This window comes from Zootoca vivipara, chromosome 13 (genome assembly GCF_965207765.1).
Source record: "Zootoca vivipara chromosome 13, rZooViv2.hap1.1, whole genome shotgun sequence".
In the NCBI taxonomy this organism is placed as follows: Eukaryota; Metazoa; Chordata; class Lepidosauria; order Squamata; family Lacertidae; genus Zootoca; species Zootoca vivipara.
The window spans coordinates 18352245-18376254 of record NC_142596.1 but is presented as its reverse complement, the minus strand read 5'-3'; the positions used below and the strand labels follow the sequence as shown (position 1 = coordinate 18376254).

At 47.6% G+C, this 24010-nt stretch overlaps 1 protein-coding gene across 3 annotated transcripts in view; it reads right to left on the bottom strand.

The window, feature by feature from the left end:
* NTRK3 (neurotrophic receptor tyrosine kinase 3) overlaps positions 1-21968 on the bottom strand; it is a 406625-nt gene extending 384657 nt beyond the window's left edge. For all 3 annotated transcript variants that reach the window (XM_035131834.3, XM_060282684.2, XM_035131835.3), the window contains exon 1: positions 21207-21968. In XM_035131834.3, the coding sequence (XP_034987725.2) occupies positions 21207-21454 (248 nt within the window). In that variant the 5' untranslated portion in view covers positions 21455-21968. The remainder of the gene's footprint in view (positions 1-21206) is intronic.
* Between the last annotated feature and the right edge of the window lie 2042 nt (positions 21969-24010).

Sequence of the window (24010 nt, the reverse complement as noted above, 5' to 3'; positions counted from 1 at the left end):
AGGGAGAGAGAGAGAAGGAGAGAGAGACTGGCCCAAGGTCACCTACTAAGGATTTGAAAATGAATATCCTTAGTCCTACTCTGACAACCCTATGCAACACTGGCTCACTGTCTAAATCTCACCTCTGCCATGAACTCACTAGGCAGACCCAAGGCAGGCCATGATTTCTCTCACACACCCTTGTCAATTTGTGATGCAAATGAATTGTACTACCATACAGGGTTGTATAGGCAATTTGTACATGGGAAGGAACCAACGTATATTAAAAATGCCATGAGTTAGATTCAAAAGAACCATCAGCAGAAGGAAAATTGCCACAGGTTCTCTTTCACAAACACTTGTACAAAGCAAAATAAAAAAACTCCTTCAGTAGCACCTTAAAGACCAACTAAGTTTTTATTTTGGTATGAGCTTTCCCTAAAGGGCACTGCAGGCAACAGGTGAGGAATTCAGTTCAGTACACATTTAAAATCCATTCTATCACATTTACCCTTCTCAAAACTATATGAGAACTGAAATGCACACAACTAAATTTTGCAATTCTCCAACAATGTTCACAAAAATGCATCTATTGGAAGATGTGCATAAAAACAAACATGAGTGAAAATAACTAAGGCAAAATGCATTATATGAGGAGAAATTGCTTGTTAAAAATGTGTCCATTTGTCAAAATGGCATATAAATGTGTTTATTAGGATACATTGGCACTAAAATACTGGATAATTTTCATGAAGATTTCTTTTTTAAAAAAACAACAACCTCCAATTGCTGCAGAAACATGAAGAACTGAATTTAAGATTGGGAAAAGGAGTAACTGAGAAAACCAAAACTGACAGGAGCCTTCCATCCTTAACAGACACACACAAAAGGGAGCTATCAGCCAACTTGGGGGGGGAGGGGTAACCCCAAGATGTGCAGACGTTCAGAACATATTTCGAAAGAAACCTAAATGGGGGACCCCAAAATCAGCCCAGTGGTGACTGAGCACACCTGTCCCCCCAAGGAATGCTAATTGATGGTTGGAAGTGATGAAAGGCAGTAGTATGAAGGAAGCCACGATTGGCTGCCACAGTGAATGAGAGTCATCCCCAATGCATCCACTTGTAAATTCTATTGCCCAAGAGATTCTGTAAGCCATGGGATTTGATTTCCCTTTTGCCACCATCTGCTGGAGGATTAGTTCCACTCAGTGCTATTTTTCTAGAAAAAGAGGTGCCGGAACTCACCACGAACACCTCTCTTGTTCTCTTAAAATGGTGCCCCCTTGAGAGGTGCCAGAACTGACTTCCAGGTGGGGGGGAAATCCCTGCTCCATTCATTTCAATGGGTCTACTCCAAGTAGATCTTAGTTGTGTGCAACTCAAGTTCCACCCACTCGTTTCAGAGGCAATTTGTTGCTTGTTAAGAAACCAAGGTGCAAACCACCCCGCAACGTAACAGGTTCTCCTTTGCTCTCAAGAACCAGATGGCTTCCCTTTTAACCCAAGACTTTGAAGTGCATCTCTCCCTCTTGCCCACTGTTTGGAACTTTTCCCCCTGCATGCGTCAATCAACTGGCTTCTGGGCTAGTCAGGTATAATTTACTTTCCAGCCCCCTCTCCAAGACCCATTTGGTTATTTCTTCCTACCACAGGTTCTACTTTCCCTGCCATCATAGAACATGGCTACCAGTAATCAAATGGTCAAATATGCAATCAGTGTTCAATACATTTATTTATTATTAATTATTATTATTATTATTGTTGTTGTTATTTGAAAGGGGGGTGGAGAATCCCAATGCATTGATTCAACTTTAGAATTCAAGTTGACAGCCAGGGTTCTAGAATGCACAGGGAGTCAACTTGAGCAGAATAGAATCGAAAGCACATAAGAGGAGCCTGCTGGATCAGTCCCCTCCTGTGACTCTCAGCAACAGGTATTAAGGTGCAACAGTGGAGGCGGAACATAGCCATTGTGGCTAGCAGCAGTTGATAGCCTTATCTTCCACAAATTTGTCTACTCCTCTTTTAAAGCCATCGAAGTTGGCAGCCATCACTTTCCTGCTGCGGACAGTCACCCTCCAAGTCATGGAGGGCAACGACGCCAGCAGGTGGTGGGCATGATCATGATCCCCACTTCCTCTACCACCCCATGTCAATTGCAAGGAGGAAGGACGCCTGAAGAGGGTTCCAGTCCAGGACTGAAGCTCAAACACATGCAAAATAAGCACTGTGACCATTTGCAAGGGAGGTCATCAGCAAACAAGCAAGGCATCCTCCCCTTGTGGGGCTCTAATAAGCCACCTTGTGGAGCTCTTTGGAACTGAGAGATGGAGTGCTGTCAAACAAAAATGTTATCATTGATCAATAAGACTAGCATAGAGATTGGGGGGGGCTTTAAAAGTCAGCTGCAGAGGCCCCGAGAATGATAGCAACTTTCCGAAGGCTTCCGATGAATCCATCATCGATGTGAGATATGAGGCCAGGTGGGAGCCAGAGGAGGGCATCCTTATTTATTTTAAGAGCTGTAGTCCCCCGGGGGGTAATCATCCAGGGGCTGCAAACTGGCAGAGAACAGGGCCAGAGTCAAAAGTGAGCAGGGTTGGACGGCCATGCTTTAGCTAAGATTCCCACATTGCAGCGGTTGGACTAGATGACCCTGGGTGTCCCTTCCAACTCTACATTTCTATGATTTCATGAAATGCAGATGAGGCCACCACCCCCTCGCTCATACACTTTCTGCCATTCTCTCACCCACTCACTGCCACCCTTCTCTCCCTCATAAACATATGTGCATACTCAGTGAGACCCCATTGCACACCTGCACACTCACGGCCATCCCTCTTTCTCACCCACACACTCACTTCTACCACCTCTCCCTCTCTCCCTCTCCCTGTCTCTCTGCCTCTCACACACAGCCCCCCATTTTCTCCCCCTTGCCACCCACTGGAGATCAGGCCAAAGGATGCGCTAAACTGGGTTGAGGGAGGGAGAGCGAGCCGCAGGTTGCCCATCTGTCTCCTGAGGAACGATAACGCAATTTGCTTTCAAGGCCGAGCTTTTGAGCATCTGCCGCCGGCCTTGAGAAACAGTCTCTCTGAACGTCCCCTTCCCCCTTTTAGTTTTGGCTGTTCGACGAGACAAACAGCACCTCAGAGACCAAAACGCTGGCCCTTTTATCGGCCATGACGCAAGAGAGTGGGTTCAGATGGCTGCTGTTTTGCAGAGAGGGTAGGTAGGTGGCACTCCCCCCCCCCCAAAGACAGAGTCCCCATGGGGAAGAAATACACACAGGGAGGAAAGGTGGTGGGATGAGGCAGCCAGCAGGGTCCTCACCCCAGAGCTACAGCTGAAGCAGAGAAGTAAAGGATGGCCAGATGGCCCAACTCCTCTATGCCAGCTTCCTCCCCACGCACACTGCTAAGGTACCAGCATCCCACCCACAGCATCACATAGCAAGCAGAGAATGTGAGAACTGCCCTACACAGCACCAAATGTTACAACGACAGCAATACCATGGGGGGGGGGCTGGGGCTGGGTTTGCTGAATGGAGACCGGGCTCCCTAGTCGATTCATTAAAACAAACATCTCGTGCATTTTAGAAGGCGCAGGCATCACCTTGAGCTTGTTTGGAGGTTCTAGCAGGGGAGCGCAGCTATCGTATACCTTTGACCAAAGAATGGTACACTCCTTCTATCTGGGATGGTCGTCCTCTTCCACCGAGCGTGCAGCTTCGGGAGGGATGCACATGGAGCGGCGAGGGAGGAAGGGGACACCCGCCTAGCCAGCCAGATCAGCCAAATCAACCCTGGCGATCAATGGGGTGACAGATGTCGCAGCCAGATCGCCCTCACACCCGGCAGGCATCACTAAGTTAGGCAACTAGCTGCTCGATCCAGCCTCCGTGTGAGCTATCTCTGCACCCCTCTGGATAGGCATAAACTTGAAGCACACCCCTGGATTATAGCAGAATGCTATAGGCAGCTGAACTAAAAAGCAAAGGGCTCTTTCAGACTTGCACCTCTGGTGTTATTTCCCCCTTGTCAAGATCCTCACTCCTGCTGCCATTAGCCTCCCTTTGGGCTTTTCTTTGGAAGGGAGATGCTGAGTTGCATAGTGTGCTGGTCCAAGGGTAAACCGAGAGGTGAGGTCCAGGGCCAGTCCAAAGTCTAGGGAATCCATGAGAGGTCAGTCCAATGAAGCTGAGGCAGGGTGCAGGGCAGGAGACTAGGTGAGGTCAGGAGCAGGAACACAGGCAGGAATCCAGGGCAAGGCAGGAGCAGGAACACAGGCAGGTCAGGTTCTGGAGCACAGGCAGGATCTGGTAATCAGCAATGTTTCTCCCACAACCTGGGGCAGGGTATGACCGCCTTTTATCTCTGCCGGGGTAATGGCTGGTCCCGATCCCCCAATGACTCACTCCTCCTGCGAGTACTCAGGTCCCTCCATCTCTCAGACCTGAGTCTCTGCAGCTCGGGAGACGCTGGTGGGTTACTAGACCCAGGAGCCGCCTTAGCCTCTCCTCACTCAGCCGATAGTGGGTCAGCTGTTGGTGATGACCTAGCTGATGGCAACGAGGTATTCCCTGCATCTGGAGCCAGGACAGGCTCAGGCCCCTGACTTGGCCCAGCTGGTGCTTGCTGCAGGGCCCTGACTTGGCCCAGCTGGTGCTTGCTGCACTCTGTGCAGACTGAGGCTCCTCAGAATCAGGCCCCAGACTTGATTTAGCAGATGCCCGAGGCATAGGATCTGGTGCCAACTGAGACTCCTCTGGTTCTGAGCCCGAGTCCCAGGCCATCACACATAGCCAGAAAAGGCTACAAGACCTCATGCTGGGGGTGGAAGAGGGGGGTGGAAGAGGAGGGACCTTTGTCTGCAGGTCAGGGAGACAGTGGCCTCCCTTTAAAGCACTGTGATACTACTTTGAACCGGCATGGCTTCCCCCAAATAATCCTGGGAAGTGAAGTTTGTTAAGGGTGCTGAGAATTGCTAGGAGACCCCCTTCCCAGAGCTACAGCTCCTGCCAACCTAGCAGTTCGAAAGCATGTCAAAGTGCAAGTAGATAAATAGGTACCACTACAGCGGGAAGGTAAACGGTGTTTCCGTGTGCTGCTCTGGTTCGCCAGAAGCGGCTTTTTCATGCTGGCCACATGATCTGGGAGCTGTGCACTGGCTCCCTCGGCCAATAATGCGAGAGGAGGGCCGCAACCCCAGAGTCGGTCACAACTGGACTTAATGGTCAGGGGTCCCTTTACCTTAGTATAACAATCAAACCCTCTGGGAGGGGAATAGGGGTCTCGTAACAACACTCTTAGCATATTAGGCCTCCCAGAATTCTCTGACAGAAGTCATTTGTGTTTAAAGTGGTACCATAGTGCTTTAAATGCATGGCGAGAATGTGGTCAGTGTCACTTCAACCCAAGTTCAAATTCATGGTCAACCAGAGACCCACAGTTGGTGGTTGACTAGGGCCCCCATCATCTCATGGCCACGGGTGAGGGAGAGCAGCAGGCAGAACCTCAGGCCTGGAGACTGAATGCTGCTATCTCATACCTGCCAACATTTCTCCGATGAAAATAGGGAAGTCCTATTCCATAATAATAATAATAATAATAATAATAATAGTTTTACTATTTAGACCCTGCCCATCTGACTGGGTTGCCCCAGCCACTCGGGGCAGCTTCTAACATATATAAAAACATAATAGAACATTAAACATTAAAAACGTCCCTATACAGGGCTGTCTTCAGATGTCTTCTAAAGCTTGTATCTTATCTTCATTTCTCCAATGAAAATAGGGATGTCCTAAGGAAAAGCAGGACATTCCGGGATCAAATCAGAAATTGGGGCGCCATTTCTATATCCAGGACTGTCCCTGGAAAATAACTCATGGAGGCAGAAAAGGGTTACCCAGCCCTCATCTTGAGCAACGTCTTAGCTTGAGAGTAGCTACCCAAATGCCCTCCAAGCAGACATTTGCCCAACTTCCGCCTGATCAAGGCAGCTTGCACCACTGTTCTCAGCAGGACAGGTTCACATGTACAAGTTATTCATGGACCTATTGCATTAACTGGGGATTTAATTCAAATTAGGAGCAGAAACCATAGAGAGTCTCTACCAGCCAGAGTGGACAATACTTAAGTAAACAGACGAATGGTATAAGGCAGCTCTTTATGTTCCTAGGTTTGCATTTGTGCATATGACCTTGTCATTCCATGGTAGGATAGGTAGATCATTCATAGCAACTGGCATAAGTCAACTCTAATCCTTATTCATAAGGTCCACTCTCAGAATTCTCTAAACTATTTGTGGGTATCGAAATCTGGATGGAGCATTTTTTTTTTTTTGGTGTGAAATATTCTGCAGAGGAGGGATTCAAATTCCCTACAAGTTCAGAAAACGCTAAAGAAAAAGAAATGGAACTTTGTTGGGGAAATCTGCCAGAAAAATTAATTTCTGAGATGTTTTGGATCAGCTGTATTTTTCCTGCACAGACTGTACACACATGCCAGCTATGTCAAGCAAAGAAACCAAACGTGTATACATACTACACAGCCAATCAGAACATGTACTACCTCGGTAGACATCATTTAATATCTCTTGTAAAGTGCTTAGATGTTTTACTACAAACAAGCAGCATGTAAATTTTCTTAATAAAATAAGATGAAACCATGTCACTCTGCCTGGTTGCTAAGCAATGCCTCCACCGGTCCCCCTCTTGGCTAGTTGACTTAGCCAAGTACAGTAACAACCGTTTAAACACTTCAGTTGCAAATGGAATGATCTCTGCTGCGACACTTCCAAGTACTAGCTGTTGCAGTGGTGGTGTTGGGATTCGAATGCAGAATTCATATTGTATTTCTCACATCGATTCCTCTTGTTGGGATTTGTAAACCACTTAGTGATTTCTGATGAAATATAAAGTGGCGTATAAATTAACCAAATAAATACCAGGAGGGCCACAGGCTTCCCACCCCTGTCTTATAATTACTGCCCCAGACTTTGTTTCAAACACATAGCAACTCATGGGAAAAGGGGACAAAGGGTCTTGAAGAAGAAAGTGGGCAACATGTGGGTTATTGGGGTTTTTTGGCCTAATATCATGTGGGTGGCACAGAAAGACAGAGGGGAATGATGGGGTGCCCACCTACATTTGGCTTGAGTGCCACTTAGTTCTGACATTTCAGCTCCAAACATATTACCCCAAAGGGAATGCAGACAGAAAAAAAGATCCCCCATCCTTATATTATGCTAAATGAATTCACTTTGCCTCTGCCTAACCCCAAAGACCAGACCAAAGAATCATAGATGTATAGCTCTATAGGCTGTGAAGTTACTTAACTCCTTGGCTTGGGGGGGTCATAGAATTGTAGAATTGTAGAGTTGGGAGGGACCTTGAGGATCATCTAGTCCAACCCCTACAATGCAGGAATATGCAGCTGTCCCATATGAGGTTTGAACCTGCCGTCTGATATTTTGGATCTTTTTTTAACCTGTCCTGGACGCTGACCACCATCTTTACTGAACCATACCATCTGTTTGTGACTCCTCTGCACCCAAGATATGTTAAGGAAAGAGGTTCAGTCTAGCCTTCCTCCTGATAATGTTGTTTTTCCACAAGCATGAAAGTGCATTTGCATTCTGAGACGTGCACACACAGAAAGAGACAGGCAGAGAAAGAGCTTGAAATTATACAGCCCAGAAAAAGCTTTACTGCTTGCCACAAAAATTGATAAACTGGCCCTTAAGCCTCCAAGATGCTTGGGGCGATGGCAAACAGAAAGCTTTTGTTTGGCTTTCCTAACATTTTGATGTCAACACCACTCGTCTTCAGCAAGGAGGGGGCATTGTGCGGTTCTGGTACAAATGGGAACTGCAGCCCTCCCCAGCCCAAACAGTGACATCAATCATCCGCTTCCACCATTAAAAAAAACCAGAAACCCAGTGGTAAAATTGGCAAGCCTTCCCGCACCCCAAACCAAGCTCAGCACCCAGAGCTGGCAAAACTGACCAGCTCTGTCATTCCCCACACCCCAGAGTTGCTGCAAAGGTGGGAGGAAAGTTTTCTCCATTTCACAGGTGTTTTTTAAAATATATTACATTATATATCACTGCCTGCTCCAACATTTATGTGCCTACATGGTGAAGCCGACAAGGCTTTCCCCCTCACCTCTGCAGCAATTCCCCCGAAGTCTGCGGAGACTGATGAAGCTTGTCAGGTTCGCCAGCCTTACTCTGACCAGCTGCTGAAATAGGGGGGGGACCTGGTTAATTCCCCCCCTGCTTTTTATAACCATGGGCGTAGCCAGGATTTATGTCGTTTGGGGGGGAGGGCAGGACCGAGCTACCTGTGAGGCGATTGGTCAGTTCGCCTGTCGCTCAATCAGGCTGCCATTGTGTCACCAGAATGTGCCACAACATCATCTAAGTGACCTTTCAAATATTCTGAATATTCCTACTTTTAGTTAAGTTTTTATTATTATTTACTTGGTTTAGGGGAGGCTGCTGATCCCCTGTCCCTCCCACCCACCCCCGGCTATGTTTCTAACCACAACCAATAGCAATGGCAACGGCAGCAAGGAAGAGGAGAGGAGCACTGGGTCTAGAGAGGCAGAATTACATCCCATTACGAACAACTTCCACGAATGCATACACCATACTTTTCCATCATAAAAATGCAGAAGGCAGCTTACAATAGGCTCATAAAAATAAATTACATTCACACACACACAAACCCCATCCCTAAGACGAAAATAAAATAGCAGTAAATAATGAAAATCGCTAATCAGCAACCCAAAAAGGGGGGTATAAAAGCCATTGTTGCTCATTATAAGCTACAGAAAAATTGGACCATATTAGCCAGACGCCTACATTATAGCAATGATCGCATCAGGTCAACTACCGTCAGAACCTAAGAAGAGATCCTATCTAGTCCAGCATCCTGTTCTAGTCCAGCATCCTGTTCTCACAGTGGCCAACCGGATGTGTTAAGGAGAAGCCCACAAACAGGGCCTGATCACAACAGCTCTGCCCCCCCACAGTTCCCAACAAATGGTATTCAGAGGCATGCCATCTCTGAAAATGGAGGGGGGACATTCAAGAGTCGAGGGGCCACCACTGAAGAGAGCCTACTCAGTTGAGTTCTGATGGAAAGGAAATCCACAGGGCCTCACTTGCCAGTCTTACTGAGCAACCAATTTGTATGGGACAAAATGGGCTTCCAAGCATTCACCATTCCATAGCCACAAGTGAGACAATAGTACTATAGGTAATTCACACCCAAAAGCGCTGCAGTGCAATGGTAGTGAGGATCTGAAAATATCACCAAAAAATTGCCTGGTTGTCAAAAAGGAGACATGACCGTTATGCATGAAAATATTTCATTTAGAAGACTAGCATATCAAGGAGAATGAAAGATCAGAGCTCTCTTCGCAGTATGCAAGTTCTGCAGATAGTTTTTAACTAAAGGTTGCCGCTGCTATCAATGTCCACACAAACTGCAGTGTGACAACAGTCTTACATTTTTATGTATATGGGAAGATATGTGAAAGCATTGAAACAAGAAAACTCATCAATATGTAATCTGAAATGCTACAGCTGAGCATCACATGATTGAAAGCTGGTGTGGAACCAGGAAGTGCCTTATCCAGAGTCAGACCATTGGTCCATCTAGCTCCTATTGTGACTGGTCTCCAGGGTTTCAGATAGGAGCATAGCTGCCAATCTCCCGTGTTTTTTTTTTTGCGGGAAACCCCCGGATTTTAATCCATTTCCCGCTGGTCTCCCAAATTGAAAAAAATCCCGGAAATCCCCCGGATTTCCTACCTGCCAGGGAGGCTCCATTTTGGGTGCTGGCACCACCCGATTTCCGGTGCCCAGACATGGGTAGCGCGGCACCGGAAATCACTTCTATGCGTAGAAGCGACTTCCTGTGCCGCTCCGCCCATGCCTGGGCACCAAAAATCGGGTAGAGCGGCACCAGAAGTTGCTTCTATGCAACTTCTGGACATGCGTAGAAGCGACTTCCGGTGCCGCTCTGCCCGATTCTCTGTGCCCAGGCATGGGCAGAGCGGCACCGGAAGTCGCTTCTACACATGTCCAGAAGTTGCATAGAAGCGACTTCCGGTGCCGCGCCGCTGATGATCCCTCATTTTTCAGCAGACGACTTGGCAGGTATGGATAGGAATCTTACCCAGTCCTACCCAGAAATGGCACAGATTAGGCCTAGGACTGGATTGGGGTGGTTTCTCTAAAAGAATCTTGGAAATGGTAGTATGGTGAGGATGCAGAAGATCAGCTGCAATGGGCAAACTGACTTTCAAGGAAGCTTGTCCACCACTACTGATCGACTTTCTTAAGCAACTCCTGGGAAGCTGTCAGAGAACCCTAGGCTTCTTTAGGACGCAGCTTGAAAACCATTGCCCCAAGTGATTCAATAAAGCAAATGAGCCAGGCTAAGCCCACACTTTCTCTCAAGTTTAATGAATGGGAACTGCAAACATAGCCAATAGTCCACAGGCCTTGGATTCTGCCAACATGCATCCTGTTGAAAGACAATGTGGTCCTTGTGAGAAGGTGAAGATCAGCATTGTTTGTTGGTTATACAAGGTTTGTCCAAAGGAGTGGGGGGGAAGGAGAGAGAAAGCATCAGGTCTCCGGAGATAATGTTCAAGTAGCTGGTGCTCAGTGATGTCCTGCCCTCTGGAACAGCTGTTCACCCAAGGATATGCCCAGCTCTACATGACAACAGATAATGGCTCTGCTCATGTGACTCCCAAGGGATAAGGAGAGCTTAATGGCTCACGGTTGAGACCTAATCTATTTGCAGCATTTTCGGGAAAGAGGACTCAGGTCTCCAGCTATTCAACAGAAAGCCAAGAGGACCACACTCCTCCACAGGAGGGCTCTGCTTGCTTTTCCTAGGAAGCCCAGCTAGCTCATTAAAGCAGTGTTGCCCCAACATCTGATAAGAGAAACATTTTCCCCTATTAAAATTGGACGTTCCCTGCACCCTTAACCCCATAAATGGTTCTTTTTTTAAAAAAGGGGGGTAAGTATTGCCCATTGGTAGAAGAGAACCCCTCTCTCCTTGTGGCTCTGCACAAGTCAGTGCTCGTTAGGAGGAAGGAAGCCTTGAACACCTACTCATGCAGAGGTACACCGGGTAAGTCATCCCTGTTGTCGTGCATTGGTGCAGGGGGTGAACTGAATGCTCTGGACACACCCTGATAAAGAGGGCCTGCATCTACTCACAACAACCTTGTGATGTAGGTTAGACAGGGAGAAAATGCAGTCCACTCAAGGTCACTCATTGAGCTTCATGGCCAAGGGAGGGGTTTAAACCTCTCTCTCACACACACCCAAGTTAATTATAATGGAGGGAAGAGAAGGGAATACTAAGCTCATGAATGCACTGTGGGTGAACACTTTGGGCTCAGAAAAGGCCTTCTCATTTCACACTAGCCAGTGTATCATGGATATTAGTGGTGCCTCGACACACACATCTGGGAATCAACTTTTTAAGCTCTCTGCACACAGCAGGGGTGAGGAAAAATTATTCAGACTGGGGGCCACATTCTCCTCCCAGGAGCCACATAAGAGTGACAGACAAGGCCAGAGGCAAGAGCGGGCAGAGCAATTAATAAAAAGTTTGCCTTGGTACAGTAGGCTACTTTCAGCACACATTCAAACTTCTGCTTCTCTATCCTCCACAAAAGCAATCAACATAGGAACAAAGGAAGCTACAAGAGACTGAGTCAGACCATTGGTCCATCCAGCTGTACCCTGACTGCCTTCTTCTCTCCAGGGTTTCAGAGAATTGTGTCTCTCAGCCCTGCCTGGAGATGCCAGGGATTGACCCTGGGTCTAATAATAATAATAATAATAATAATAGGCAGCTCCCAACAGAATACTAATTTGAAAAAAATAAAAGTGATAAAAGATCAACACGGCTGCCTTCATATGTCTTCTAAAAGTCAGATAGTTGTTTATTTAAGGGGTAAGCAACCTATGGCCTGTGGGCCGGATGCGGCCCAATCGCTTTCTCAATCCAGCCAGCGGACGGTCCAGGAATCAGTGTATTTTTACATGAGTAGAATGTGTGCTTTTATTTAAAATGCATCTCTGGGTTATTTGTGGGGCATAGGAATTCATTCATTCCCCCCCCCAAAAAAAAGTCCGGCCCACCACATGGTCTGAGGGATGGTGGTCCATGGTTGAAAAAGGTTGCTGACCCCTGGTTTATTTCCTTGACATCTGATGGGAGGGCATTCCACAGGGCGGGCACCACTACCGAGAAGGCCCTCTGCCTGGTTCCCTGTAACCTCACTTCTCGCAGGGAGTTAACCGCCAGAAGGCCCTCGGAGCTGGACCTCAGTGTCCAGGCTGAACGATGGGGGTGGAGACACTCCTTCAGGTATACTGGGCTGAGGCCATTCAGGGCATTAAAGGTCAGCACCAACGCTTTGAATTGTGCTCAGAAACGTACGTTCTCCATACAAAGCAGATGCTCTACCACTGAGCTACAGTTCCTCCATCAAGAGGGGGACAGCGCGCTTGCGAATCTACACTGTCTTCTGTTCTGCCCTGTGTGTGCTGGCAAAAAATAAATAAATAAAAGCCTAGTGATTCGTCAGACCTCCTCCACCTTAGACAGACAGGAGCCATCATCTCTGAGAAAACTTCTGAGTTCTCACCAAGTAACACTCTCCCAGCCCACACCTCTCTTTCTCAGACTCTCCCACTCCCTCCGGTTGCCCCTGACCTTGGTTCTCTTTTGCAGCACACAAGAGCATACAGCACTTGCTTCGCCCCCGACAAAAACGACAGCTTCGCTATCGAGGAGAGGAGAGCAGAAGGAGAAGAGGAGAGGAGGAGAAGCGGGCGGGGGGGGGGGGAGAGAAAAGGAAAAACCCATCCAAAGCAGAACGTTAATTAACTGAGGCTTTTGTTCAATTCCTCAACAAGCATTTAAACGAGCAGACTGAGTTACACCGAGGGTGATCATATAATGCCGAGGCAACGGATGGTGCAGAGCAGCCAAATTTGGAAGGTGGCAGCAGGCTGGGGTTCTTTGCTTCGAGGGGGAAGTGCCTGGGCTTTTGCCAGTACCACCCCACCTTGCAGCACCTCAGGCTGGTATCGCCATTCCAGCAGACACATCTGCAAGCAGCCATCAGAGCCACAACACAAACACAGATGTTGTCACAGGGGTGTGATGGGGCAGTGGTTATGGTACAGCAGGGCTGGGGGGGTCTGCAGACAGTGGAGTCTGGTCCGTTTGGGCAAACGGGGAGATGCCCCACCAATCTCAGGCTGTTCTCTTTTTTTTAAAAGGCATTTTATTAAATTTTCCAATTAAACACATCTCGCAAATAACAAAACGAAACAAACAACAACAAACACAACATAAACACAATTTTTTTCTTTTAAACATCTTCTCAATTATTACAATTCTCTTTGCTCTGCCGAGCTTTGACTTCCCTCCCTCCCCCCAGCCGGTTTTTTTGTCCATTCCTGTCTTACAGTTTCTTTATTCCTTCTATCTAAAGTCAATTCGTAGGATTTATTTCAATCCTTCGAGTGTCTTTAAACTTCTACAGTTCTTTTCCATATAGTCCACAAATTTACTCCACTCCTTTTGGAACTTTGACTCTCCCTGGTTTCGGATCCTGCTAGTCAGTCTTGCTAATTCCGCATAGTCCATCATTTTTGTCTGCCACTCTTCAATCGTCGGTAACTCCTGAGTCTTCCATTTTGGGGCTAATAAAGTTCTAGCTGCGGTTGTCGCATACATAAATAGTACTTGGTCCTTTAATCTCAGGCTGTTCTCAACCAGTTCCTACTTGCCCACCTCCTTACTTAAAACCATTCCAGGAGATAGCAATCTATCATCTTCCTTCTCCTTAATCTCAGTGTTGCCCTTGTAGAACCCAGCAGGGAGAAGGATCGGGATAAAATTAGAAATGGTTGGTTCCACCCAGGGCTTTTTTCAGCTGGAACTCACCAGAATTCGGTTCCGGCACCTCACCAACTGCAAAGGGCACCAGCCACCACTGTCTGAAGCCCTCTAGATGCTGTTGGTTCCAATTCCCATCAGCCCCTTCAAGAATGGCCAATGGTCATGGATGATGGGCGAGCCCAACAACTTCTGGAGGGTCACAGGCTCTTCAGCCTTGGTTTTACCATAACCACTGCCCAGTTGTATTGCCACCATTCTGCAGGCAGAAAGACAAGCGAAAGCAATGAAAACCCATTGCAACAAGCCAGCACGGCCTTCAGATGCATCAGATTTTGGCCAAGGTTCAGTCAACACAGTGAAATAAAGGCCTGGTTATGTTTTGGCCAGATTCAAATCTATATGCTTCCCATATGCAGGAAGAAGCATGAGAACAGAGATGAAGGTCTCAGGAGAACAGCTTTTTTGAAAAGAACCTCTCATAACCAGCCCGTTGATGACAGAAGAGAGACCAGTCAAGGTCATCAGTTGACCCTTTTACCATATACCAGGCAGAACAAGATGGAAACAGAAGGGCCACAGCAAAATACTATGGTAGAGCACACACTCTACATACAAAATGTTTCAGGTTCAGTCTTCAGCATAGGACTGGGAAAGACTCCTGGTCTGAAACCCTGGAGAGTCACTGCCAGTTAGTCTAGAGAATGTCAAGCTCATGATCTCACTTGATACAAGAAAGCTTCCTATGCTCCTAACTGGGTGACTGATTAACTGACCAGAAAGGTTCTTGCCCACCTCATCCTACTCACATGCCAATGTTTTTCAACAACCTGTTACTCCGTCTCCATTAACTTGCCAAATAGTTCAAGGGAGGAGCTAAAGGAGCTTCCATGAGAAGTTGTTTAATCAAAAACTGAATGGCAAACCACAAAATTCAGGAAGTACCTCTAAGAAGGAACTGGAGCTTTGGCGCAACTGGGGTAGGGGTTAAGGTATTGGGTTAGAACTTGGGCAATCAGGGCTCAAAACCCATTCAGCCATGAAGCTCACTAGATTATACCGGGCCAGCTGCTATCTCTCAGTCTACCCTTCCTCTCAGATATCTTTAGGATAAAATAAGAAAGAAGAGAAGCATCTGTGCCACCTTGAGCTCTGTGGATATGAAATGGATGGATGGATGGATATAGAATGATTAAGGTGCTTCCACTTGCAATAATCAAGCTAGTCCATCTGAACTGAAGGCAATCAACTTGAGGGATCATTCAGTGTTGATTGTGGTTGTTTACTGCATGTTTACATGTATATCCACCTTCGTTCCAGGGAGGGTGTCCCTTTTATGACTTCATGAACTCCCTGTGAAGTAGTTTATGTTGAGAGAAGATGACTGGTCCAATGTCACTCAATGAGCTTTACAACTGAGTCCATCTAGTCTTCATTTGGCACTGGGTTGGAATAACAGATGAGCAGGAAGCCAAGAAGGTATGGGTGTCCAATGTTACCTCTACCACAAACTCTTTAGGTGACCTCAGGCAAGCAGCTTTATATAGGCTACACCACCACTACCTGCTTCCCACAATCCCATAGGGTGTTAATGCTGAACTTCCTGCACAGGGGTTGTTGCAAAGTTTACAAGCTAATATATGCTTTGCAATTTGAACAAAGTGCCATATAAATGCTGTTATGAGGTCAGGCAGGCTGATTCAGCACTATTGATGACTCACAAACCCTTTGCATGGAAGCACCTTAATCCATCACTCAGCATCAGGACACATGCTTGAAATGTAGAAGGCATCTCCAGTTTTAAACTTCTGTCTCAGTTCTTGGAGAGATGCTTCTGGTCAGAGTAGATCCAAGGAAACCAAAGCAGTACTCTCCAGATGGTGCTGGACTATCATCCCTGATCTATGATGGCTGGGGCTGATGGGACATAGTCCAAGAGCATCTAGAAGGTGTCACATTGGTTACTCCTGGGATATGTAGATAGATAGAGCAGTAACCAGACTCTGCAAGGCAGCTTCTTACATATTTTTTTGTGGTGTGTGTGTATTACAGGCACATATGCCATAACAATGATAACATAACTATTTGACCATAATAAAGAACATCTGATGTTTGAAACCCAATTATCAGGATGGAGGCCTCCAGGGGATGGCCCAAGGCCAGAGAGCATAGAGCCGGTTTCAAAATATGAGTTCTTGTGGTGAAGAGGCTCCCTCTCGCTTTTCTCTTTTGGCTATCATCTCCTCCCCAGTTGTTTGGAAGCCAAGCAGATTTCTGCTGAGACCCCTCCCCCCCCAAAAAAAGCACCAACCAAACTCAACCTAATCAAGATTAGTGAAAGAACAAACACACAGCTCCACACCACCATATCAGAAAACATTAGCTATGGCTAATATGGTATTGAGGATACAGAGTCAGGTTGCAGCCAACTTGCAGACCTTGGCTTGTAGATAGGCCTGTGGATTTATGAGCACCAGCTCTTTCTCTGCTGAGGAACAATAAGAAGTTGACTTGCACCAAGTCAAACCACTGGTCAATCTGTCTCAGCACTGTCTACCACTGGTCTTCAGCTGGTGGGTCAGGACCCACTACTGGCCTGATCCAAGGTGGGTCACAACAGGAGTGCTACCACCATGCAAATATATGGTAAAAGGTTACAAAATGGAGCCCCAAATGGAGGGAAGAATGTTCTTGAGCTCAGGTCCTACTTGAAGGTTTCCCAAAGGCACCTGAGTGGCCAGTGTAAAAGCAGGATGCTGGACTAGATGGTCCATTGAGCCGATCCAGCAGGGTTCTCCCTGCGTTCTTATGCTTGAAGACTACTGGCCTATACTGACTGGCAGCGGCCTCCCAGGGTTTGAGAGAGAGGGAGCAGTCTCTCTCAGCCCTACCTGAAGAAGCCAGTGAAAGAGCCTGGGTGTTCTCATATGCATAGCATGCCCCACCACTAAGCTGCGCTCCTTCCCCTACCAGCTAGCCATCTATGCAATTGTCCATATCTTTCCTCCACAATAAGTCAAGTACCTTTCTCTTACTCAACCTCTCAACCACGGGCCCTGTTTGCAGCTTTCTGAAGCAATCTTGCCTTAGACAGGATAACCCCAAAGTGGTGCCAGTTTCCCCATTCCAAGCTCTTGTAAGAACCAACCAAAGACGTTTTGCTGCGGGAGGAAAAAAAAAATGAGGGTGCCCCCTCCTGTTCTGGGGACAGAACCCGATTCAGTGAGGGCTGATTCTATTAGGGTGAACAGTGCACTTAGTGAGCCCCTGCCTTCTTGCTTACCACCATTCCAGAAAGTGTCCCTGGCGGTCAGCTCCTCCTCCTTAAGTCTCAATGTTGCACCTGCAGGCCTCATCGGAGGAGAGGATGGAGACAACACTAGGTTTAGTGGGCTCTGCTCCACCCACTGTTGGCCTCCTGCCTTCTCTGACCCACCAGTCCCGATGGGCACCAGCCCCCAATGGAGCTGCTTGGACTGGAAGCTGGCTCTTATTTCAACACTGGTGGTGGGATTGCATCCTCCTCCACACCAGAGGCAATAGGCCAAAATATGTGGGCCAAAACAGACCCTGTGGCAACAAGAGGGGGGGTGGCAGGGGGAGGGGCTTGTGTGCTGGTACTCCCCAAGCCTCAGCATCTGCCACAAGAGTCAGTTGCTTCAGTCTGCCTAAATTTAGGCAGCGCTGGCTTCCTTCCTTCAAAGAAGGAAAAGGAAGGCTCGAGATTATTTCGAAGAGCGGCTATCATTTTGATTTCCCGTTTCCCACTTGAAAGCAAGCACCTGCAGCCAACAAAAGTCTCCAACTATCGTAATTCTCCAAAGCAAGTGACCCCCACCAAGCAACACAGTTAATGAAATTAAAAAGCCCCTAATTGGGCTTAAACAGAGAGACTGTTATCTCACAATAAGCCAGTTAGGCCATCTTTAATGAAGAAAGCAGGTTACTCCATTTCACAGAGGGAAGTCCAGAGCAGGCGGTTCTCACAGATCTCCCCATCCCTTCGCCCTGTCATCTGGGCTATGCACCGTCTTACTGGGCAAATCAGGGGGCTTAAGCATAGAACGGAAGAAAGGAAAAGGTCGATCCCTTGATCTTCTCTCTGAACCCATTCATCTGCCATAACCTGGTGGGGTGTTTCTTTTGTTAAAACAGTCCTCCACCCACCCACACCGTAACCTCCTTTAATAAGCAGAGGAGGGAGGGAGAGAGGGAAAAATTGATAGTCTTTCCATAATTGCACATACCATAATAGACAATGCAAGGGTCAATCTAATTCTGCATCCTGTTTTCCTGAGTGTCCAGTCAGATGCCCCTTGAGCAGCCCACAGGCAAGGCTTGAAGGAATCAGCTCTCTTTTGTCGTTTGTCACCAGCATCTGGCACTTGGTGGTAGACTGCCCCTGAACATGAAGTTCGGCTATTGTGGTTGACAGCCACCAATGGTGTTGCCATCCTTACGTATTTCCTAAACACATTTAAAGGGTTGCTCCCACACCTTTCCAAGAAAATAATTCATCTTCCCCCCTTTGTCTTCTTAGCCCCAAACCATAATTTCGCAAAATATTACAACCAGGCTGTAAAACAACAACGGTGCCTTTTTCCGAGCGATTTGGAAAGGCTGAAGTTGGATCAAGGATAGATTCAATCCTCTGGTGAATCTGACAACTTCAGATCATTTCCTGACATTAAAAAAGATTCTCTCTCTCTCTCTCTCTCTTTCCTTCTCAAAACACACACATACAACCTCTGCTCATTCTGGAGTTTGAAAGGGTCCTCCATCTACTTTGCTAACAGCTTGATCAGCATTTTCAAAGCAGTCCAGTTATTTTCTGGATACAAAAGATTCACATAATCATATCTCCCCCAGCAGTCCAGATTATGATATAGACACGCTGGCTTAAATACACATGGAGCAAAATGCTAGAAATGGCTCTTTCGAGACATAGTTTCGTTTAAAGATTTGTGGGCGGCGGCGGCGGCGGGGGGGGGGGGTCCCGCTGGTTCAAAGCACCTTCAAAGCATGCTTTCAAAAGCTAAACGGCCAAATCACACCAAACTGAGAATACATTACTTTCTTTTACTTTTTCCCTAGCATTTCCTTGAAGACTCCTTATACAGCAGAAAAATGGGGCACATCTGGGAACGGATGGTGGTGCCATACCTAGAGTAGGCTTCTCTGCTTTCATTGGGAGAATATTCAGCAAAGGGAGAATAGAAAATGGGCAATAAGGGGGCAGCTGCAAAGGAACATACTGGGGGCTTCAAAAACAGCCACTTGCCCAGCCGCCTCTGGTGAGTTACTGTCACCTCCGCGTGACCACAGACAGGGAAGCTTTTGCAAACTGAAAGAGAATTCCTTCTTTCCTTTTTCTCGAGCCACCCAAGTCCCTGAAGTCTCATAACTTTTGTAGATGTATTTGCCAGGCTGGGACACACAGTCCTTCCTCTGTACAGAGCCATCCCTGGAAAAGCATGCAGGGCCACTTCTGACAGCTTTAAAGACGGCCATGCCAGTTGTATGGAGCAGAAAAGATAAATAAATAAACGATGACATTGCCACGGCTCTCCAAATGAATGTTTGGACCATTTCCCCAAAGCTGCACTTACAGGGCTGAACAGCACATCCTTTGGGTAAGGTGGGGGGGGGGGAGAGGAGCATCCTTAAGGCACCCGTCTCCATCTTATGTCCTACCCCTTCTATGATGTGTTGGGTACAACTGGGCTTTTAATTAACCAATAATCAACCCTTCCCCCCATTGCTCAGTCCTGGCCTTTGTGCATTTGCTCGCCAAAGGAAAAATCATAAAGAAATCTACTTTCCTCACCCCCACACCCCAATTTGACTCCCACGGGCAAATTACTGAGGCCGCACAATAACCCTATTTCAATTAGCATTGGGCTAATGAAAGGGCTCAGAGTTTTAGCGTCACCCAGCCCTCCCCCAAAAGGAAAAGATATATCTGCATTGTTGGAAACCAACACCATGCAGAGATCTCAGCAGATATGGCATATATATATATATATATATATATATATATATATATATACACACACACACACACACACACACACACACACACACAGAGAGAGAATTAAAATCCAGATGGATGGAGCTTGTAAGAAGAGTGGTATGGATGGTCCCTCTTCCGCTTACTCTCCCTCCCTTACTTACTCACTTTTGCCTCTCTCAGGTCGATGGGCTTTTGCCTGAGATTTAACCACCAGGATCTCCTAACAAGAATAAAGGAACTAGGATTTTTTTAAACAAACAAACAAACAAACAAACAACCACTTTATTTTTTGGAAATATTTTTTTAAAAGAGACACTCCACTAAGTGTGTGTGTGTGTGTGTGTGTGTGTGTGTGTGTGTGTGTGTTTCCCTGGTTCCACAACCCCCAGCCCAGTGACTGTGAGATCAAAACATCCACTGCAAGAGGAAAAAAGCTACAGGAAAGCTGCTCTGGCATTAGAGTCCTTGTTTGCAACAAACAACAACAACAAAATATATGTCACAATGTGATCTCGAATAAGCTACTTAAGGGACAGCCCTCCCTGTCTTGTTTCCAAAATCTATGTGTGCATTGAAGAGAGAAAAGCTGCAGGGTGGGTGAAGCTTCTTTTAGAGAGAGAGAGATGGAGAGAGATGGAGAGAGATGGAGAGAGATGGAGAGAGAAGGCACAAACGAGGACACAGAAAGGAGAACTGGAGTGGAGAAAAAGGGAGAAAACCCCCATCCTATTATCATGGCAAGTCTCCCAAAGAGAGAGAGAGTGTGTGTTCCTCTTCAGACACAGTTAAAGCAAGCCGGAGACTGGAGGTTTCATCCTACAAGATGTTCCAGACGCATCTATGCACAGACACACACATAGCCAAAGGTTCCCTCTTCCAGAGGGTGCTAACAAACCCTTATTGACTTCATAGCCATGGCAAGTCTGATCCAAACTGTTGCTTTTTTCAGCAGGAGGAGGAGGGATGTGGAGGAGGGGGGATTTGGAGGGGCCTCCCACCCACCCACCCTCACACAGACACACACATTTTTTTTGAAAGAGAACCAAAGGGAGATCTGCATTCAGTGAAATGCACATGCCCCAATCTTTATACACAGAGAAGGAGAGCAATGGGAAGGGGCATCTGATCTATTCGGTACACAAGGCACCCCCATTCTTCACCCACCCACCCTCCCTCCTTTGCAAATATCACATGCATCTTTGGAGAGGGAGAGTACTGGGAAGGGATTTTGGGGTGGTGGTGAAGAAACAGGACTTACATTGAAGTGATATTCCTAGAGATGTCCGTGATGTTGATGCTGGTATTCCCGTTGTTCGTGCCGGAATCTTGCCCTTCCAAAAGGGGGAAGAGGTTCCCATCGTCCGGCTTTTTGCAATTGATCTCGGTCTTATTGCAAAGGCAGTTGGCAGGGCAACCCAAGACGGAAACCAAGAAGTCTCCCCAAATGCTCCAGAGCCAGAAAACCTTCCAAAAACTACATTTGGTCGGACAAAACAAGACATCCATCTTCGGTTCGCTGTGGCTTTATTTCAGAAGAATTATTGATATATACAAAATAAAAATAAAAAATTAAGCCTGATGAGGATCCAAAAAAAGAGAGATAGAGAGTGTGTGAGAGAGAGGAGGGGGTGGAGAGAGAGAAAAAAATAAGAGGGGGGAGGTTGTGGAAAGGGAGGGGGAAAGAGGGGAGGACACAGAGGAGAGGGGGAGAGAGAGAGGTTTTAAGGGAGAAGGGGGGCGAGGACAGGGGAGGAAGCAAAAAAAAAAAAAAGACAAAACAAACCACCCTCAAGCGATCGGAGGCATGTAGAGAAAAAATCCTTCCTTCGATGGACTCATGATGGGCAAGTCGGCGAGGCTGGCTTATTCCCCCTACTGTAGCGGTGAGCGCTGCATCGCGGCTGGCTGGCTGGCTGGTGTGTGCGCGGTGCGGGTGGCGTTTCTCGGTGCCTTGTTGATCCACCGTAGCTCACTCGCTCGCTCGCTGCTCTCCCAGAGACTTGTGAAGATTGCAACAGAAGAGGGGGAAGGCAGCAGCAGCGGCAGCGAGGAGAGGAGGAGGAGGAGGGAGAGGAGGAAAGGAAGAGAGGGGGGGGGAATATGATGGTGCTTAAAGTCACCAAGTCCCACCTACCGGGCAGAATTAAAATTGAAACACCTGCAAGAAAAAACGCCACGCAGAGGGAGAGGAGGAGATGGAGGGGCACGAGAAGAGAGGGGCTCCCTGCCTCCTCCTCCTCCTCCTCCTTCGCCGCCGCCGCCTCCTGTCGTGTGTGTGTGTGTGTGTGTGTGTGTGTGTGTGTGTGTGTGTGTGTGTGTGTGTCCTCCAACCCGGCCAGCTAGCCCTTCCCACGCCCAGCAGTGCTGCAGAAAGATGTAATATGCGCGCAAGCGATATAGCGCGAGAGATTAATTTTCTCTCTCTTTTTTTTTCTCCGCCGTGCAATGCCGAGGTGCAAGAGGGAACCCCCTAAGCCTGCGCGGTTTGTTGGTTGTTTAAAGGAGGATTTCCTCGCCCGCTTCGCAATATCGCCTCCTACTACCTCTTGGGGTGGGGTGGGGGTGGATTGGCGAGTCGGGGGAACCAGCGATCCTAGTCTAAGGCACGTCGATCCTCGGGAACTCTGCCCGCGGTGAGATCGAGGGAAGGGGCAACGATCCTGCGGGCGCCTTTTCCTGAGAAGGAGGCTCTGCTGAACTCCGGAGATTGAAGGGGGGGGTGTCTTTTGCTTCCGAGGAAACACGCGCAGGAGAAGGGCTTGAGAACCACGTGGGCGCGCAGCCTGCGCTCGTGACTGCGCGGCTGTCTTGTGCCACTTGCGGGTGGACTGGGCTGGCGTACACCCGAGGAAACGTTCCTGGAGAGATCTGCACATGAGAAAAGTTCCGGGTGGGATTGCAACCGGACGGGGGAGGGGGTCCACTCTCTTGTTGTGGCTTCTCTCTCTCTCTCTCTCTCTCTCTCTCTCTCTCTCTCTCTCTCACACACACACACACACACACACACACACACACACTAAAAATAAAATAAAATATACAAGCGCCAATCACGTCTCTATTCCGGCAATCTGGATTATGGAAAAAGCAGAATTTGCAGCGAAGACAGATACAACCCACGAGCAAACAAGTCAGAATTTGCAAACAAGAGAAGGGGGAGTGTTCCTCTTTTCCTGCATACAAAAGGAATAATAATAATTTTATTTTTTAAAAAACCCACAAAAAACAGTGGGGTGTTGGTGCATTTTATTTTATTTCTTCAAGTCGGATTCCCAAGCTTTAAAAGAAGAGAAATCAATGAGTCTGAAGAAAAAGAGAGAAATGAGCGAAGGGGGAGGGGACCTGCCAGGGGGAAAGTGGAGAGGGAGGGGGAGACTGTTTGGGAAATTGCAAAGGGGGCGTCCAAAAGTGTAGTGGCGGGTTTTTGCAGGGATAGATAAAAGAAGAGGAAAAGAATGGGGTGTTTGTGTGTGTGTGTAAGGAGCTGATTTCAGGGAGCCGAAATGGCACCGGGAGATGTGTGTGCGTGTGTAAGCAACGCTGAAGCGAATTAAGATGCACGGTGCATTTTGGGGCAGGCGGCAACCCAAGCAGATCAGAGCCCTGCTTAATTTGCTTTGCTTCTCCACTATGGCGCTTTCCTCTTCCCCCACCTCTGTGGCTTCTCCTTCCCTCCTCCCCCCCCCCCTTTCCCCATCTCTTTTAATCGCCTCTTGTTTCTGCTCCTTTGCACACAGACACAAGAGCCACGAAGGCGGCGGAGTTTCGAGGTTTCCAGCCGCAGGACCGCGCGGGCTTACAGGTGGATGGATCCATCTATCTCCCTCTCCGGCTTCTCGATCTCTCCCTTTCCTTCTCTCTTTTCGCAATCCTGAAGAAAGAATTCCTGGATTCTTGGAGAGGGGGAGAAACATTGCGCCGGAAAAGCTTCGTTCTTCGAGCCCAGTGTTTCCCAAACTTATTGGAGCTGAGTTACTGCTGCTACCCCACTCCGATCGAGAACCAGGAGCACTCTTTGCAACAGCGGGGGGAAAGAGGTTTTATTTTAGAAAGCAAAAGAGAGAG